The sequence below is a fragment of the Chlorocebus sabaeus genome, chromosome 22 (genome assembly GCF_047675955.1).
Source record: "Chlorocebus sabaeus isolate Y175 chromosome 22, mChlSab1.0.hap1, whole genome shotgun sequence".
Classification (NCBI taxonomy): domain Eukaryota; kingdom Metazoa; phylum Chordata; class Mammalia; order Primates; family Cercopithecidae; genus Chlorocebus; species Chlorocebus sabaeus.
In genome coordinates, this window is record NC_132925.1 from 54,270,175 (window position 1) to 54,288,825 (window position 18,651).

The window sequence follows — 18,651 nt, forward strand, 5'->3', positions numbered from 1 at the left end:
AAAAAGTTTCTCCATGTACCCTTTCTCAAGAGGCTACTAGAAAAAGTATTCCACCAAAATGTGACAGTAAACCAAGGAAGAACATGAGAAGACACAGAGTTATAGGTAGCAGAAGACGCAATCCAGGAGAAATGTGAAGGAGGCTCCAGAGAGACAGCTGCCAGCTGGCCTAAGGGCAGGCAGTCCAGACCAGAGCAGAGCAGGACGACAGAGGGCTGAAGACGTATACCTCCAAGCCAAAAAAAAAAAAAAAAGGAACAGATTCCTTACTTTGACCATATTGAGAAGGATTTTATGGCTCTCACAGTTTGAAGATTAATTAGTGAAAGGTACAGGGAAAACCAAAGGAAAAACAAAGTAACGATGAACTTTAAGGAAAATGAAGTTTTACAAGAAAGAAAATGTGATCAGAGTATACAAAGCGACTCAGCTGTGAAAATGGCAGTAACCAATCTTAAACAGACTTAATCCAAAAGGTATTCAAGCCACACAGGGAGGCTGCAGAAAGGGGAAGCTAATGTATCCCTGGGTGTGGGTGCTTCTGAAGGAGGTACAGAGAACTAAATTCTCATCTCCCAAGCAAGAAGTTCTCAGACATCTAAAACTGAAAAACTGATCAACAGTAAAGATTATTTAGAAACATGGGGTAAGTACTAGAAGAAAGAGCTAAAAGATGAGAAGCTGCCTGTGGAGCAGTAATAAAGGATTGGTGGAGACGAGTAAGATGGAGGAATGCGGCCTGGCACAGTGGCTCACGCCTGCAATCCCGCCACTTTGGGAGGCCAAGGCAGGTGGATCACAAGGTCAGGAGTTTGAGACCAGCCTGACCGACATGGAGAAACCCCATCTCTACTAAAAATACAAAAATTAGCCGGGTTTAGTGGCTCACACCTATAATCCCAGCTACTCGGGAGGCTGAGGCAGGAGAATTGCTTGAAACTGGAAGGCGAAGGTTGCAGTGAGCCAAGATCACGCCATTGCACTCCAGCCTGGGCAACAGAGCAAGACTCTGTCTCAACAACAACAACAAAAAAGATGGAAGAATGCTGCCCCTCAATTATAAGCTATGTTAAAAATCACTAGTATCCCTCCAATGACATCCTTCCCTTCTTCTCTGGTTATCAAGGTATAAGTCTGCCCAGATGAAGGCTGATTTTCCAGATTCCCTTGCAGCTAGGTGTCAACCAGGTTTCCCCACTCTTGTCAATGTGTGCAACTCTTGAGCCAAGCTCTTAACAAGGAAGGAATACACTTTCCTCTTCTCCCCTTCCCACCGGCCAGAATGCCCACATTAACAAACCCTGCATCCTATCAGAGTACCTATTTCACACCAAGAGATGGACACTGTGTTGAGGGGTGATAGAGAATCAAGACAAAAGGTACCAGTATCTCTGACGTGATGGAGCCATCCTTCTTAAGTCAAACTTAAGCCACTGTTATTTTGGCCTTTTACACAGCAGCTAAACCCACATTCTAACATACAAATCCTTTAAAAAAAAAAAAAAAAAAAAACTCAGTTTGCATTTATTAATAACTGAAAATCTGAAAAGTACGTTAGAAGAAAACCATCAATTTGTTTCTTGGAGGCCTGGTTACGTAAAGTTCTGTTTTTAACTAGTAACACTTAGGATCGAACTAGAAAGATGGAACACATTTCATCAAGAGAACTAAAAAGTCAGATGCCTGGCGTGAGCTTTACTCACCTTTTGGATTTCTAAACGAGAGTCAGCGTCATCCAAGAACTCTAGGGGTGGAGAGCATTTGTCAATGACTGTCCTTCGGTCCCCAAGGGGCTCCTCACTGGGTTCCTCCTGAGGGTCTATAACTACTCTCCTGTCGTAGAAGCTGCTCTTCTCTGGCACAGTCTTGTCCTCCTCCACGCTGATCTCTGGGGTTGAGTCTTTCTCCTTCTGAGCAGTGGTGACTGTGACACTCCTGGCTGCTCCTTCTGCAGTCTTGGCTGGTCCTTCACTCCTGGCTGGTCCTTCTCCACGGCTGGCACGCTCTGCCGTGCTTGGTTTTGCCCGAATGGCAGCCTCTCCCTTCCTTTTTGGCATCGATTTCCCCAGGATGCCCTGGATAGCCTTCAGGTAGATCATTGTGGAGCCCTGGTCTCGAAGTCTATCCCTCTTCCTTTTCTGGACCTTGTTGGGTTCCTCAATTGTATCATTCTGACCCTCAGCTTCAGCTGCAAATTCAGAGTTTGTGGAGTTATGAGAACTATCTTTGGAATCAACCTGGAAAAAAAAAAAAAACAGAATTGAAAGGGCTGTTCCAAGGGCACTTTCGTACATGAAGCATTTGGCAAATTATAAATCAGTGGTGGTTCTACCAGTCAAAGGGAAAGTGATTGTGGCTAAGGGAAAGGTTCTCTCCAGGTGGTGAAGTGGCACTGGAAGAGGGGTTGATTGCTGCCATTTCTTAGCATTTACCTTCTCAAGCTCAGCAGACGATATCCTCTCACTGCAGGGGGAGGAAAGGAGCTGAAATGAACACTCTCATTAAACCAGACTGCAAGCTCCTGGAAGGCAAGGACTGCACTTCTGGCAAAACAGCAGCTCAAGCTCTTCCCACTGGAAAGGGCCCTAGAAACCAGTTAGCCCAATCCCATATCTAAGGGTAAAGGAAACCTGAGGACCCAGTGAGGGGAAGGGCTAGCCCCAGGAACTCCAATCCCCCAGTCCTGAGTGCAGTGTTTTTCCCACTATACCCAAAGCCTCCTGAAAGTTCTCTGCAAACTCTGCCCCTCAAATTATCAACTTGGTTTTGGAAAATGCCTCAGTTTCTCAGTGACTGCACCAGGGTCAATCAAGATCGACTGCTCCCAATGACAAACCTCCTCCAAGACGGAAGTAAAGCCTCAGCCCCCTCTTGCGCCCACTCACTCCAGGACTCTACAAAGAAAAAGCTAAACTTTTTGTCTGCAAGACTATTTTGCTGTGAAATTCCAATCCAGTCTAATCCCAGTCGGGTGTAAGAACACTCCACAAATGTCCCCCTAAGGCCATTCCATAAGCAGTAAACCATTATCCCATTTGCACTCCTAAATCATTTCTATTAAATTCCTCTCAAAAGTAAACACAGACCAGGCACAGTGGCTCATGCCTGTAATTCAGCACTCTGGGAAGCCGAAGCAGGTGGACTGCTTGAACCCAGGAATTCGAGACAAGCCTGGCCAACATGGCGAAACCCCATCTCTATAAAAACACGTGGGGCGCAGTGGCTTACGCCTGTAATCCCAATCCCAATTTTGGAAGGCCGAGGCAGGAAGATCACTTGGGCTCGGGAATTCAAGACCAGGTTGGGCAACGTGGCAAAACCCTGTCTCTACTAAAAAAACAAAAATTAGCTGGGCCATGGTGGCACATGCCTGTGATCCCAGCTACATGGGAGGCTAAGGCACAAGAATCACTTGAACCTGGGAGGCGGAGGTTTCAGTGAGCCGTGATGGCACCACTGCACTCCAGCCTGGGCGACAGAGTGAGACCCTGTCTCAAAAAAGAAAAAAAAAAGACAAAATTGCTTTATATGTATGTATTAGCAAAGTCTAAAAAGCCAAACTGTTTATAATGGATCTCTTTGGGTAATGCAGGGAAGTAGAAAGAGGTTTAGGCTCGGCTGGGCGCAGTGGCTCACACCTGTAATCCCAGTACTTTGGGAAGCCGAGGCAAGTGGATCATCTGATGTCAGGAGTTTGAGACCAGCCTGGCCAACATGGCAAAACCCTGTCTCTAATAAAAATACAAAAATTAGCCAGGCGTGGTAGCGGGCACCTGTAATCCCCCCTACTCAGGAGACTGAGGCAAGAGAATCGCTTAAAACCAGAAGGCGGAGGTTGCAGTGAGGCAAGATTGTGCCACTGCACTCCAGCCCGGGCAACGAGAGCAAAACTCCGTCTCAAAAAAAAAAAAAAAAAAAAAATTAGCCAGGCGTGGTGGCACATGCCTGTAGTCCCAGCTACTCGAGAGGCTGAGGTAGGAGAATCAGCTGAACCCAGGAGGCGGAGGTTGCAGTGAGCCGAGATCACGCCACTGCACTCCAGTCTGGGGGCCAAGAATGAAACTCCTCAAAAAAAAAAAAAAAAAGGCTTAGGCTCTTATATTATAAGCTTCTTGTATCCATTTGAAATTTTTTTTTCCGAAAAGCACATAATATTTTTGGTTTTTGTTTTTTTTTTTTTTTTTTAATCATTATCCTGAGTCAAGGGCCAAAGAAAAATAAAACTTAAAAGAATCTTAAACCTGGCCGGGCGAGGTGGCTCACACCTGTAATCCCAGCACTTTGGGAGGCCAAGATGGGGGGATCACAAGGTTCGGAGATTGAGACCATCCTGGCTAACACGGCGAAATCCATTCTCTACTAAAAATACAAAGAAATTAGCCGGGTGTGGTGGCCGGCGCCTGTAGTCCCAACTACTTGGGAGGCTGAGGCAGGAGAATGGCGTGAACCCAGAAGATGGAGCTTGCAGTGAGCGGAGATCACACCACTGCACTCCAGCCTGGGTGACAGAGCGAGACGGAGGAAAAGAATCATAAACCTTTAGAAATCTACACTTGTTAATATAGGCATCTATTTTCCGGAAAGTACTCAAACTGTTGGCAGCTGCTAACTTCACGAAGATGAATAGGAAAGGTGGTGTTTGCTATCATTTTGAATCCCTCTGGACTTACTAAATTTTCTTACTTTCTGAATTTTCTAACATGTGTCTACAGGGATTATTTGTTAAAGGAGGTTACGGGTCATTTTTGTTTTCTTTTCTTTTTTTTTTTTTTTTTTGAGATGGAGTCTCGCTCTGTCGCCCAGGCTGGAGTGCAGTGGCACGATCTCGGCTCACTGCAAGCTCCGCCTCCCAGGTTCATGCCATTCTCCTGCCTCAGCCTCCCTAGTAGCTGGGACTACAGGCACCCGCCACCTTGCCCAGCTAGTTTTTTGTATTTTTTATTAGAGATGGGGTTTCACCGGGTTAGCCAGGATGGTCTCGATCTCCTGACCTCGTAATCTGCCCATCTTGGCCTCCCAAAGTGCTTGGGATTACAGGATTGAGCCACCGCGCCCGGCCTCTTTTCTTTTTTTTTTTTGAGCACAGTGATGCAATCTCAGCTCACTGCAACCTCCGTCTCCCAGGTTCCACAGATTCTCCCGTCTCAGCCTCCCAAGTACCTGGGATTACAGGCATATGCAACCACACTGGCTAATTTTTGTATTTTTAGTAGAGATGGGGTTTTGCCATGTTGGCCAGGTTGGTCTTGAGCTCCTAACCTCAGGTGATCCACCCACCTCGGCCTCCCAAAGTGCTGGGATTACAGGTGTGAGCCACTGTGCCCAGCCTGTTTTCTTTATATCTTTTTATATTTAAGGAATTCTAATAAATACATATATATATATTTATATTTGAGGCGAAATCTCACTCTGTTGCCCAGACTGGAGTGCAGTGGCATAGTGTCGGCTCACTGCAACCTCTGCCTCTAAGGTTCAAGTGATTCTTGTGCTTTAGCCTCCCTCCCGAGTAGCTGAGATTACAAGCATCTGCCACCACACCTGGCTAATTTTTATTATTTTTAGTAGAGATGGGGTTTCACCATGTTGGCCTAACCTCAAGTGATCTGTCCGCCTTGACCTCCCAAAGTGCTGGTATTACAGGCACGAGCCACCGTGCCTGGCCTCTAATACTAATAATAAACTTGATGACTCCCAGGGCCTGCCCTGTTGAGACACAGCCCCAACTTCCCAGCCCACTTCTCTAGTGCCCTCTTCTGCCTGCCACCAACTACCTGCCACCCTTGGCCCATCACACCCTCTTACACGTTTCCTGGCACATCTTATCTCCTCTGCTTGCCATGTCCTTGCCTCCATCCCATTTTGTGTTCCTACCTGTCTGTCAAGGCCCAATCTCCACTTTGACTGCTTCTCCACTTCTGCCCTCTGCTCCCGCTGAAGCCAGGTATACAACACAGATGGTGAGGTCTGCAGCAAACTGAAGAGCACCTACACCCTCAGACGGGCAGCTGCTCCTCACCTCTACTGGTGCCATTTGGTAGTAGAGAATCAGAGTGAGAGATTCTGTTTTTTTTCCAAGTAAAACCAGAAATATTGAATTTAGTGCATTTTTCAACCGTTCAGCAAGCACTTACTAAGCACTTACTCTGTGCCAACAGGCACGGTTCTAGACCCGTGGGTTTAGCGTTCAGTAAAAAAAACAAGGCTGGGTGTGGTGGCTCACGCCTGCAATTCCAGCACTTTGGGAGGCCAAGGCAGGAGGATCATTTGAGCCTAGGAGTTCAAGACCAGCCTGGGCAACATAGCGAGACCCCATCTGTACAAGAAAAATACAAAAATTAGCTGGGTGCAGTGACCCCTGCCTGTAGTCCCAGCTACTCCAGGAGCTGAGACAGAAGGATTGCTTGAGTCTGGAAGGTCAAGGTCACAGTGAGCCGAGACTGTGCCACTGCACTTCAGCCTGTGGAGACGCTCCAACCTTTTGGAGACGCTGTCTCCAAAAAAAATAATAACAACATACAAGAACGTCTGCCTCCTAGAGCTCACACTCTAGCTGGTGAGGGAAGGGAAAACCAGGAGAAAGGTAAGACAAGTGAAATATGTATGTTAGAGAGTGATAACTGCCAAGGAGAAAAACAAGAAAAGGGGACATAAAGTGGGGAGGCGACGTCATTCAAGTCTTCAGTTCAAGGTAGGGACTTAAGACTGGAGTTGTTACTTCTATTTTTTGAGATAGTCTCACTCTGTCGCCCAGGCTGGAGTGCAATGGCGCCATCTTGGCTCACTTGCAACATCTGCCCCTCAGGTTCAAGTGATTCTCCTGCCTCAGTCTCCTGACAAGTTGGGATTACAGGCGTGTGCCACCACACCCAGCTAAAGTTTGTATTTTTGGTAGAGACAAGGTTTCTCCACGTTGGCCAAGCTGGTTTTGAACTCCCAGCCTCAGGGGATCAGCCCATCTGAGCCTCCTAAAGTGCTGGGATTACAGGCGTGAGCCACCGTACCCAGCCTGGAGTCATTAATTCTTAATGTGAATTGTCCCAAAATGTTAAATACTGTAAGGACCTAGCAGGTTACATCCAGTCCACAGACCAGCAGTTTTGCCATCTCTGGTTGTAAAGACCAGGACTGGAGTTGGGGGAGGAAAAAAATTAGGAGTATAATGATATACCTTATGTCTTCAAACAGATTTACAATTTACAGAACGGTCACAGCTGTCATCCTTCTTTTACAGAAAGTGAAACTGCTACATGGCTTGTAAGTGGCAGAACCAGGATTCAAACTCAAGTTCTCCCTAACATCCTGGAAGCCAAGGGAAAAGGAGTAATGAAATATGAAAGTGAGAAACACTGTTGGCCGGGCGTGGTGGCTCCTGCCTATAATCTCAGAACTTTGGGAGGCTGTGGCAGGCAGATCGCTCGAGCCCACAAATTCAACAACAGCCTGGGCAACATGGCAAAAAAAACTCACCTCTACAAAAAATACAGAAAAATTAGCTGGGCATGGTGGTGCCTGCCTGTAGTCCCAGCCACTTGGGAGGCTGAGGCAGGAAGATCACCTGAGCCTGGAGGTGAAGGATGCAGTGAGCCAAATGCACCACTGCACTTCAGCCTGGGTGACAGACAGGAGGGGAGGGGAGAGGAGGGGAGGGAAGCGGAGGGGGAAGGGGGAAGGGGGAAGGGGGAAGGGGAGAGAAGGGAGAAAAAAAAAAAGGGAAAAAGTGAGAAACACTCTCAAAGGCTGGAGGACCTAAGATGGATCAACATCACCAAGGATGAGTTTCAGCAGGTGATAGCTGGCTCTAAAGGTAAGAAGTAGGTAGACCCTAGGCATAAGGTAAGAGACAAACCACCTGACTTCAAAAAGGGAAGAGTTCGTTCCTCCTAGAAGCACCGCTTGGTGAACTGTGCATCTCCAAAGGAAAGAAGGAAAGGTAAGTGGAGATGTTGCTCCAGTCCTATCACCAGTAGCCTGAAGGATTTCAACAGCTCCTCACCAGCTCGCTGTCTTCTCCCTCCTACCTTTTCTCTGCAGCATGCCAGAGAAGCTCTAAAATGCAAACCCTACCACTTCAGCATTGGCTTAGAACCCTTCCAGGGCTCCGCATTTGCCTACAGAATAATCCCCACCCCTAAGCTCATCAGGAACCCTTCGCAGGCTGGCCCCAACCTTCCTGTCTAGCCTCATCTCCCACCTTCCTCCAAATTCGCTCCAAGTGTCCAGCGAATGCAGACGAACATGGATGAGGAGGGCCAGCAGTGCCCCAAGCACCCCAGACAAGCAGCATTTCCTGACATTTTGGGCACGTATTACTCCCTCTGTCCAAAATGTCGTCCTCCTCCTTGTCCATCAGTAAGACTCAGTGTCACCTCTTCTGCGAGGACCTTCCTGATGGTCAGTCGCTCATTCCCCCGCCCCTTGGGCACTCCAAACCCATCCCTGTTACAGCACTCCACTCACTGCCCTGTGGTGAGTGACTTTTCAGTCTATGAAGCATGGCCTGATTGTCCTTGGCACCAACAGCACCTAGCCTGGTGTTCCACGTGAGCACTGGACGTGTGCCAAGTGAAAATGCAGGAAAGGGGATGCGCAAAAGCTCTATCACTCAAGAGCCTCGATACCCAGTGCTTTACTGTGCTTGGGCTGACTCACCCTGCAGACAGTTCAAGGGAGGAACCTTGGCACCTTCGTCTTGCCACCCCTACATCGGATGCCAGGCTGGGACAGAGAAGGTGCTCCTAGAGGCAGCAGTGCAAAGAACACTGGCTTTGAAGTTGGACTGATCTGATATGACCCCACAGCTCGGCCACTTACCAGCTGCATGGCCTTGGTCAGCTTATTTAACCTTTCTGAATCTCATTTGCCCAGTGCCTACACAGAGCAGGTGCTTAAATATTTTTTAATTGATATGAAGATATTTACTAACAGATAGGTAGAGATAATACCACCTACTTCACGACACTCTTGGGATCATGTGACAGTCTATAGGTCAAACATCGAGAATCACAGTTGATCAAGCCTTATCATACATGCTCAAATTTTCCCTTCCATTCTTCCTACTCCAAATTGAATGTAGACATTTAGATGTCATAGCAAAAATAATCTTTACTACATGTAGGTGCTCATCACACAGTTAATCTTCTCTATGAAGAGTAAATGAAGATCATCAGCTAACATAAAACGTCTACAACTGTCCTGGAGGTAGGAAGGGAACGATGTGAGGTCAGCCAGCAGGGATCTCTACCGATTCTAAAATGAGTCTAAGACGTTCCCCTCGGAATATTCTGGGACCTGGCACAGAGAAAGATGTGTTAAAGGCTGGTAGGAGAAGGGAACAAAGTCAACTGTGTAACCCTCAAAGTTTACAGAGCAAGGCCAGGCACAGTAGCTCATGCCTGCAATCCCAGCACTTTGGGAGGCCAAAGTGGGAGGACTGCCTAACCCCAGGAGATTGAGACCAACCTGGGCAACATAGGTAGACTCTCGTCTTTACAAAACAAAAAATCAGCCAGGCAGGCCGAGCGCAGTGGCTCATGCCTACAATCCCAGCACTCTGGGAGGCCTAGGCGGGCAGATCACAAGGTCAGGAAATTCAGACCAGACCATCCTGGCTAACACGGTGAAATCCCATCTCTACTAAAAATACAAAAAAATTAGCCGGGCATGGGAGCGTGCACCTGTAGTCCCAGCTGCTGGGGAGGCTGAGGCAGGAGAATGGTGTAAACCCAGGAGGCGGAGCTTGCAGTGAGCCAAGATCGCACCACTGCACTCCAGCCTGGGTGACAGAGCAAGACTCTGTCTCAAAAGTAAAATAAAGGCCGGGCGCGGTGGCTCAAGCCTGTAATCCCAGCACTTTGAGAGGCCAAGACGGGCCGATCACGAGGTCAGGAGATCGAGACCATCCTGGCTAACCCGGTGAAACCCCGTCTCTAATAAAAAATACAAAAAACTAGCCGGGTGTGGTGGCGGGCGCCTGTAGTCCCAGCTATTTGGGAGACTGAGGCAGGAGAATGGTGTAAACACGGGAGGCAGAGCTTGCAGTGAGCTGAGATCCGGCTACTGCACTCCAGCCTGGGGGACAGAGCGAGACTCCATCTCAAAAAAAAATAAAAAATAAAAAATAGGCCGGGCGCGGTGGCTCAAGCCTGTAATCCCAGCACTTTGGGAGGCCGAGACGGGCGGATCACGAAGTCAGGAGATCGAGACCATCCTGGCTAACCCGGTGAAACCCCGTCTCTACTAAAAAATACAAAAAACTAGCCGGGCGAGGTGGTGGGCGCCTGTAGTCCCAGCTACTCGGGAGGCTGAGGCAGGAGAATGCTGTAAACCCGGGAGGCGGAGCTTGCAGTGAGCTGAGATCCGGCCACTGCACTTCAGCCTGGGCGACAGAGCGAGACTCCGTCTCAAAAAAATAAAAAATAAATAAAAATAAATAAATAAAAATAAAAAATAAAATAAAATAAAATAAAATAAATGAGCCAGGCAGGGTTACACATGCTTGTAGTTCCAGCTACTTGAGAGGCTGAGGCAGGAGGATTGCTTGAGCCCAGGAAGTTGAGCTGCAGTGAGCTATGATCATGGCAGTGCACTCAGGCCTGGGTGACAGAGCAAGACCCTGTTTTTAAAAAAAAAAAAGTTTACAGAGCCAACACAGGAGGGTGGTGAGAGGACTCTAGAAGGACCTGAAGACGAACATGCTTTTTGTGAGAACTCCTCAGCTGTGCTTGCTGAAGGACTTAGGACCAGGACAAACAAGTTCACAGATGACTGCAGAGCAAGGGAGGAAGAGGTACAGATGAAGGTGGAAGGTAAGAGGTGTTCTGTAATTCCTCAAAATGAATCAAGTACTGTACATTTGGTTTTTAAACTGACAAACATATGCTCCAGGAAGAGACCTCAGCAGTCCTAGAGATGGACAATCAGGATAATATAAAAATCTACAGCCGGGTGCAGTGGCTCAAGCCTGTAATCCCAGCACTTTGGGAGGCCGAGACGGGCGGATCACGAGGTCAGGAGATTGAGACTATTCTGGCTAACACAGTGAAACCCCGTCTCTACTAAAAAAAATACAAAAAACTAGTCTGGCGTGGTGGCGGGCGCCTGTAGTCCCAGCTACTCGGGAGGCTGAGGCAGGAGAATGGCGTAAACCCAGGAGGCAGAGCTTGCAGTGAGCTGAGATCCGGCCACTGCACTCCAGCCTGGGCGACAGAGCGAGACGCCATCTCAAAAAAAAAAAAAATCTTCACAAGAGTGATGTTTCTACAATGCAATTTCCTTTTCTGTGTAGAGCCTTGTATAAATTCTAATTGCTTAGAAGACAATCCAGCTGGTACAGTGGCTCATGCCTCTAATCCCAGTGCTTTGGGAGGACAAGGTAAGAGGACAGCTTGAGCCCAGGAGTTTGAGACCAGCCTGGGCGACAGAGCGAGACCTTCACCTCTATAAAAAAAAAATTTTTTTTATAAAAATATAAAAATATATAAAAAATATATTTAAAAATATAAAAATATAAATATAAAATATATATATAAAAATATAAAATATAAATATAAAAAATATATTAAAAATATAAAAAAATATAAAAAAAACTGCACCCGGCCCCCAAAAAATTTTTTTAATCTGCAGGGTGTGGTGGCACATGCCCATATTCTCACCTATTTAAGAAGACTGTTTGACCCCAGGAGTTCGAGGCTACAGTGAACCATGATTGTGCCACTGCACTCCAGCCAAATAGTTTCAAAAAAATAAAATAAGTTTTTAAAAAAAGAATACAATTGGCCAGGCCTGGTGGCTCACACCTGTAATCCCAGCACTTTGGGAGGCTGAGACAGGCAGACCACTTGAGGTCAGGAGTTCCGAGACCAGCCTGGCCAACCAGGCGAAACCCCATCTCCACTAAAAATACAAAGATTAGCTGAGCATGGGCACACCTGTAGTCCCAGCTACTTGGAAGGCTGAGGCAGGAGAACTGTTTGAACCCGGGAGGTGGAGGTTGCAGTTAGCAGAGATCACGCCACTGCACTCTATCTTGGGTGACACAGTAAGACTCTGTCTCAAAAAAAAAAAAAAAAAAAGAAAAAGAATACAATTATAAGGGAATTGTCCCTTAGAATAAAACCCATTGTCCTTAGGATAAAATCCAAATCCCCTTGGCTACTAAAACCTTGCTGCAGTCCGCCCCCTACCTCGCTCTCCAGCCTCCTGGGCTCACTGCTCCATCATACCACATTGTAGGCAGTCATGTGACCATCCCTCCAGTCCTCCCACCAGACTGCTCCCTAGAAGCTCATCACTCCCAGACCCAACAGTGCTTGGCGTGCAATAACCCTCAAGTGCTTATATTGAAACCATTAAATTGGGTTCTTGCAAAACAAGGCTCCTTTAGCCTTAATGAGAGAAAGGTGGGTCCATCCTACAATCAGACCCACCCAGATTAGAGACCACATCCTCAAACCCGAGTTCCAGATCTTTAGGACAGCCAGGGATTCAGCACACCTGAAAGACTATGTAAAATAAATTTCCTGCCTCTCCCAGTACCAGGTTTCACTCTATCTATAAATTGTCAGTGAAGTCAAATTTAATCAATTGGTATTATTTTATGCTGTACCCAAGTCTACTGAAACTGTATCAAGAAGGAGCAAAGTCCCATACTTACCTGATTTGAGACAAATTCAGCATTCCTACGCTAGAGACAGGGCTTTTCAACTCACCATTATTTGTGAATTTAAAAAGAAAAAATCCACGCACCCACACAAAAGTTCAGACAGTGAGGTCCACAATGAAAAAACCAGGGACACTTAGCCTATGAGTTCCCAAAACAAAGTGAAATACAGCCTCCTTTCTCAGCTACACAAAAGAAACCACCAAGGCTAGGCTTAAAAACAAACCCATATTCCTTAGGGCCTGTTTTAATTGCTTTTGTAAAATAATTTTCTCTAGAGGCTGCCCGTCTCATCCCAAATAAGACTGTTTCTCCACTCCTCCACAGGCAGAACTTCTCACTTCTTAAGATCCAGAGCTTCAAAACCTAGGATGCAAACTCTAAGGGGAAAGTGATCTGTTTTGTTAGTAAAGAATCCCAAACACCTAGAACATTGCCTGGCACAAACTAAACCCTCAACACGTATTTGTTGTATTGATTGAGTAGATGAGCGAAATGTATCTTCTCTGTGAAGCACTCCTTGGTCTGCTCCAAGTACTTATGAAACCCTCTTGCATGTTTCCATTAGGGAACTAACAATTTAACCTCCAAAAAAAAAAAAAAAAACTAGCACCACCAAGCAAAACCCCAACAAGCTGGAAACCATGACTTTGGAAAAGAGCTACTCCAAGAACCACAATTCTTGGTTCTGTGATTCAGAGTGGTTCAAAGTACAAGGACACACAATTCCTTAAACTGACAACTAAAATAAATACATCCTTCTCTTGAACACATAATCCACCTTCTACTGCAGTGATTCTCCAACGGGGCTGCACGTTTACAATAACCTGGGGAGCACTGAAAAATCTGGAAGCCCAGACCACACCTCAGACCAACAAATCAGTTTCTCTGGGGTAGGAGGTAAGCCCAAGTATTTTAAAGCTTTCCAAGTAGTTCCAAAGTGCTGCCGAATTTGAAAACTACCTCTCTACTTAACTTCAGGCCACGCCCCTGGAAGACTGCTTGGTCTTCGAGTTGGGTGGAGCGGACTTCTAGGAAGATCCTCCAGACCTTCAAGAATGTGATGTTTTACAGTCTCCTTCCATCAAAATTCCCATCCCCAACCTCTCAAGCCATGTGGAAGCGGTTTCACAGATTGCAAAGCGTGGCAGCCACCTACCTTAAGGCTGCAGGCTTCCTCCTCTAGAGAAGCCATTTCTTCTAAAGAGGCGTTGGCAGGACGCAGAGGGGATCCCCCTGAAGACAGGAACCCCCCAGTGCTTCGAATCAGGCAGCCTTTGGAGGCGGTCCCGCCCACACCTGGGCCCAAGAAATGGGGGGAGGAGGAGGAGGAGGAGTTATTTCTGCGGCGGGATGAGCCCCAGGATAACCTCCGCGAGCAAGCCACATCGTCCTCCTTCTGGGCTTTCAGGCGCTTGGGGCTGCCAGGCCCTCCAGAACGCGATGCAGACCTCTGAGCTGGCTGGCTGGAGGGGGCCACATCACAGGGCTCCCGGAGGCAGCTGCGCTTGCTGGGACACCCTTCCGACGTGCTGCTCCAGTTGTGCTTGACCTTGCCCCGCTCGGACGCCATGGGCACCTGCAAGGTACAGGGGGCCTGGATTCCAATACCACCCTTCCTGGCGGTCCCACCTCAGATTCCCACCACCACCCCCGCCCAGGGGGAGGGCAAGACACAAGGGCAGAGCCACAGGCTAGCCTCACTGACCTTTCCCTCTTCTTTCCACTGCCCATCACAGTTCTCAAGGTTTCAGAAATGCCAAACTGTGTCGGAGAAGTCAAAGCGATCCAAAATTTACTAAAGGCTTCCGTTGGTTTCCAAGTCCACAACGTGCTTTTGAGATCACGAAGCGCTTCACTTTGCACAGCCCTACTTCGAGGATGCCTAAGCGCTTCCGGGGCTACAAAGCGCTTTGATCAGTTTGCAATATAAAGCCCTTCAGAACTGTAAAAGCGCTTCAGAAGACCACATGGCGCTTCAAGATCCACACATGGCTGCCCCACCGGCAGCCCTGGGGCCGGGCGCTTAGTCCCTAGGCCAGGGTCAGACAGACTGGGCGCCGCAGCCCGCCCTGCTCCTGCGGCCCGACCAGACCCGGGCCGGAAGGGGCCCGAGCGGCCCCCTCGGGAGCTGGCAGCGCCCCCGTCCGCCAACTCAGGACGCCCCCGGCCGGCTGCCGCCGCTGTCCCGCCGGGCAGCCCGCCGCCTGCCCCAGCCCTACAACCCCGCCCGGCCCGGCCTCCGCCCGAGCTGCGACCACTCCGGCCTCCGTGGCGCCCGCCCTCCGGAACGAGCCCTGCGGCCCGCAGGCCGGAGAGCGGCAGGGGCGGGGCCTGCGCCAAACGGAAGGCGCCCATTGCTCGACCCGGCAAGGGGCGGGACTCCGAGCAAGACAGAGCCCGTCTCGTAGCCAAGCGGCTTAGAGTCGGGACGGTACGCCTTAGGAAGCTCGTCCATTGGTCAGAAGCCAGATGGGGCGGAGCCACTCACGTGGGCTTGAACAGCGGGAAGCTGAGGCCAGCCAACTGTGCAGGCCGGCAGCGTCCGCGGACGCGCTTAACTTAACGCTGTTCCCCTCAGCGTCGGCCCCTGTGCCGGAAGCTTTCAGACCTGCATTCGCTCATCGAGCCAAAGCAAGCCGTATGCTGAGCATTGTCACCCCACTTTATAGAGCAGAAAACTGGCTCAGAGAGACCAAGTGACACACCCAGAAAGGGGAAGAATTGGAAGCCACCAAAAAAAAAAAAAAAAGACTACACAAAAACGTGGACTATCCGCCTGGTGAAAAATATTAAAGACGGCTGGGAGCGGTGGCTCACGCCTGCAATCTCAGCACTTTGGGAGACGGAGGCGGGAGAATGGCTTGAGCTCGGGAGTTAGAGACCAGCCTGGCCAACATGGTGCGACCCCCTATCTCTACAAAAAATAAAATTAGCTGGGCGTGGTGCCAGTTTTTCAGGCTGAGGTGGGAGGATCACTTGAGCCCGGGAGGTCGGAGCTGCAGTGAGCTATGATCGCGCCACTGCACCCCAGCCTGGAGGACAGAGCAAGACCCTGTCTCAAAAAAAAAAAAAAAAAGAAAAAAGAAAAGAAAAAATCAAAGACAAGGTACAAATTTAGAAAAATACTCGAAACATATGACAAAGAGCCGATATTCGATGTAGCAATTCTCCCAAAATAATAACTTAGTATTAAGACTGGCAAAGGAGGCTGGGTCCAGTGGCACACGTCTGTAATCCCAGCACTTTGGGAGGCCGAGGCAGGTGAATCGATTGAGGCCAAGAGTTCGAGACCAGTGTGTGCAATATGGCAAAATCCTGTCTCTAGTGAAACACAAAAATTAGCCACTTGTGGAAGTGTACATGTGTAGTCCCAGTTACTCAGGAGGCTGAGGTGGAAGGATCCCTTGAGCCTGGGAAGTCGAGGGTCCAGTGAGCCAAGATTATGCCACTGCACTCCAGCCAGGGAGACAAAGTGAGACCCCCATCTCAGGGAAAAAGAAAAAAAAAAAAAAGGCAAAGGAAGCAATGAACAAAAACAAGTTATCAAACATTCTTAAAAATAAGAAAGATGGCTCCACCTCAGCCATTAAAAAAGTACATATGGCCGGGCGTGGTGGCTCACGGCTGTAATACCAGCACTTTGGGAGGCCACGAGGCGGGCAGATCACGAGGTCAGGAGATGGAGACCATTCTGGCTACCACTGTGAAACCCCATCTCTACTAAAAATACAAAAAACAGCCGGGCGTGGTAGCGGGCACCTGTAGTCCCAGCTACTCAGGAGGCTGAGGCAGGAAAATGACGTGAACCCAAGAGGCGGAGCTTGCAGTGAGGTGAGATCGTGTCACTGCACTCCAGCCTGGGCGACAAAGCGAGACTCCATCTAAAAAAAAAAAAAATTAAAAAAATAAAAAGTACATATAAAATTATAATTTTCCACTCCTTAGATTGACAATAATCAAAAAGCAAGATAATATACCTTGTGGCTGAGGATGTGAGGAAATGCACTCCCATACATCCTTGATGAACGTGTGAATTGATACAATCTCCTTGGAAGGTGGCCTTGTCTGTAGTAGCTGGAATGAAAACAAAACTTCAATCTTTATCAGTAGGAGGTAGTTATGTACATTAAGGAATATCCATACAATGGAATGTAAGGCAAAAAGAATGAAGTCATCTAAACTCACTGTTGAGGAGCAATGGCCAAGAAAGACATGAAAAAACAAAGGACCTAGAAAAAAAAGCATGAACAAAATACATGTGTGGCTAAATAGAGAGGAGTGGCATACAAAGATACATGTGGCTTTTTTTTTTTTTCAAATGCCTGAGGGTAACCACTTTGTGTGTTTGTTTCTAACAGCTTTAAGATATAATTTATATACCATAAAGTTTACTCATTTAAAGTGTATGAGCAGCAGGCATGGTGGCTCATGCCTGTAATCCCAGCACTTTGGGAGGCCGAGGTGGGCAGATCACAAGGTCAGGAGTTCAAGACCAGCCTCACCAACATGGTGAAATCCCATCTCTAATAAAAAGAAATACAAAAATTAGTAGGGCATGGTGGTGCACGCCTGTAATCCCAGCTTTTCAGGAGGCTGAGGCAGTAGAATTGCTTGAATCTGGGAGGCGGAGGTTGCAATGAGCCAAGATCGCGCCATTGCACTCCAGCCTAGGCAACAGAGCGAGACTCTGTCTCAAAAAAACAAAAGGGTATATGACCAGCTGGTCTGGTGGCTCACTCCTATAATTTCAGCAAGACTGTAATCTAGTTTGTCTTGATAGATTTGCCTATTCTGACAAAATTAAAAATGGAATCATACAATATGTGACTTGCTTTTGCTTACCATGATCTCAAGGTTCATCCATGTTGTAACATGTGTCAGTATGTTTGAAATGCTTGTTTCCCGGTGCTGTAAAGAAATAGCACTTGAACATTAATTTTCTCAGCAAGGTCATTTTTATACTTTCTGCAGAAAGGGTACACTCACCAGCAGTTTTGCCACAAGAGTACACCGAACAAAGGAGCCTGGGTCATTTATAACCTGACATATCCACCCTACTGCTGTGTCCAGTTTTCCCATAGACGGAACAGGACTTCACATTCTGTATTTGTCTTGATTGGCTAGCAACTTAAAACTTTTTTTTTTTTTTTTTTTTTTTGAGACGGAGTCTCGCTCTGTCACCCAGGATGGAGTGCAGTGGCCAGATCTCGGCTCACTGCAAGCTCCACCTCCCGGGTTCATGCCATTCTCCTGCCTCAGCCTCCTGAGTAGCTGGGACTACAGGCGCCCGCCACCTCGCCCGGCTAGTTTTTTGTATTTTTTAGTAGAGATGGGGTTTCACCGTGTTAGCCAGGATGGTCTCGATCTCCTGACCTCGTGATCCACCCGTCTCGGCCTCCCAAAGTGCTGGGATTACAGGCTTGAGCCACCGCGCCCGGCCTAACTTAAAACTTTTTAAAAGAGGCAAAGGCAGAGGAGAACAAAGGAAGGAGGAAGTAACTTGTGGAATGCTGAGAAAGGTAAAAACACTTTCAAATAAGGAAGAGAAACAGGCTATGACTTGATGCTTGCTTGGACCAGTATAACCATGCCAGGGCAAATATTTAGGCTAAATTGTGGGAGCTAAGAACATAAAGTACATTGATTTCTTTAGTATGGCTGGCAGATATTTAAGAATGTTAGCACAGGTCTTTGAATAAATTTTGCTTCTAAGAGAAGTTACTATTTATTCCTAATTAGACAGGGAGGAAAGTCTTTGAAGAGGAACCTCTACTTTACTTTTCACAAGCACAATTCTTTTCTATGGCTGAATATTCCATTTTATGAATAAACCGCATTTCATTTATCCACTCATCAGTTGATGAATATTTGGGTTGTTTCTATTTTTTGGCTATTATGATTCATGCTGTATGGAGGCCTTTGTGTGGACATGTTTTCATTTCTCTTGGGTAGATACCTAGGGGTAGAATTGCTAGGTCATATGGAAACTC

General features: G+C 47.6%; 1 protein-coding gene across 3 annotated transcripts in view; it reads right to left on the reverse strand.

Moving 5' to 3' along the window:
• The window catches only part of TATDN2 (TatD DNase domain containing 2), a 40,705-nt gene extending 25,717 nt beyond the window's left edge, over positions 1-14,988 (reverse strand). The window contains exons 1-3 of one of the 3 annotated variants that reach the window (XR_012090582.1): positions 14,367-14,987; positions 13,818-14,237; positions 1,704-2,237 (exon numbers count right to left, since the gene is read on the reverse strand). Coding sequence is in view for 2 of the 3 variants with exons in the window: in XM_007985212.3 (XP_007983403.2) it covers positions 1,704-2,237; positions 13,818-14,231 (948 nt within the window). In the remaining variant the exon portion in view is untranslated. Of the gene's footprint in view, positions 1-1,703; positions 2,238-13,817; positions 14,238-14,366 lie in introns of all 3 variants that reach the window. The other 2 variants (XM_007985212.3, XM_038003570.2) reach the window with 2 other exon arrangements.
• Between the last annotated feature and the right edge of the window lie 3,663 nt (positions 14,989-18,651).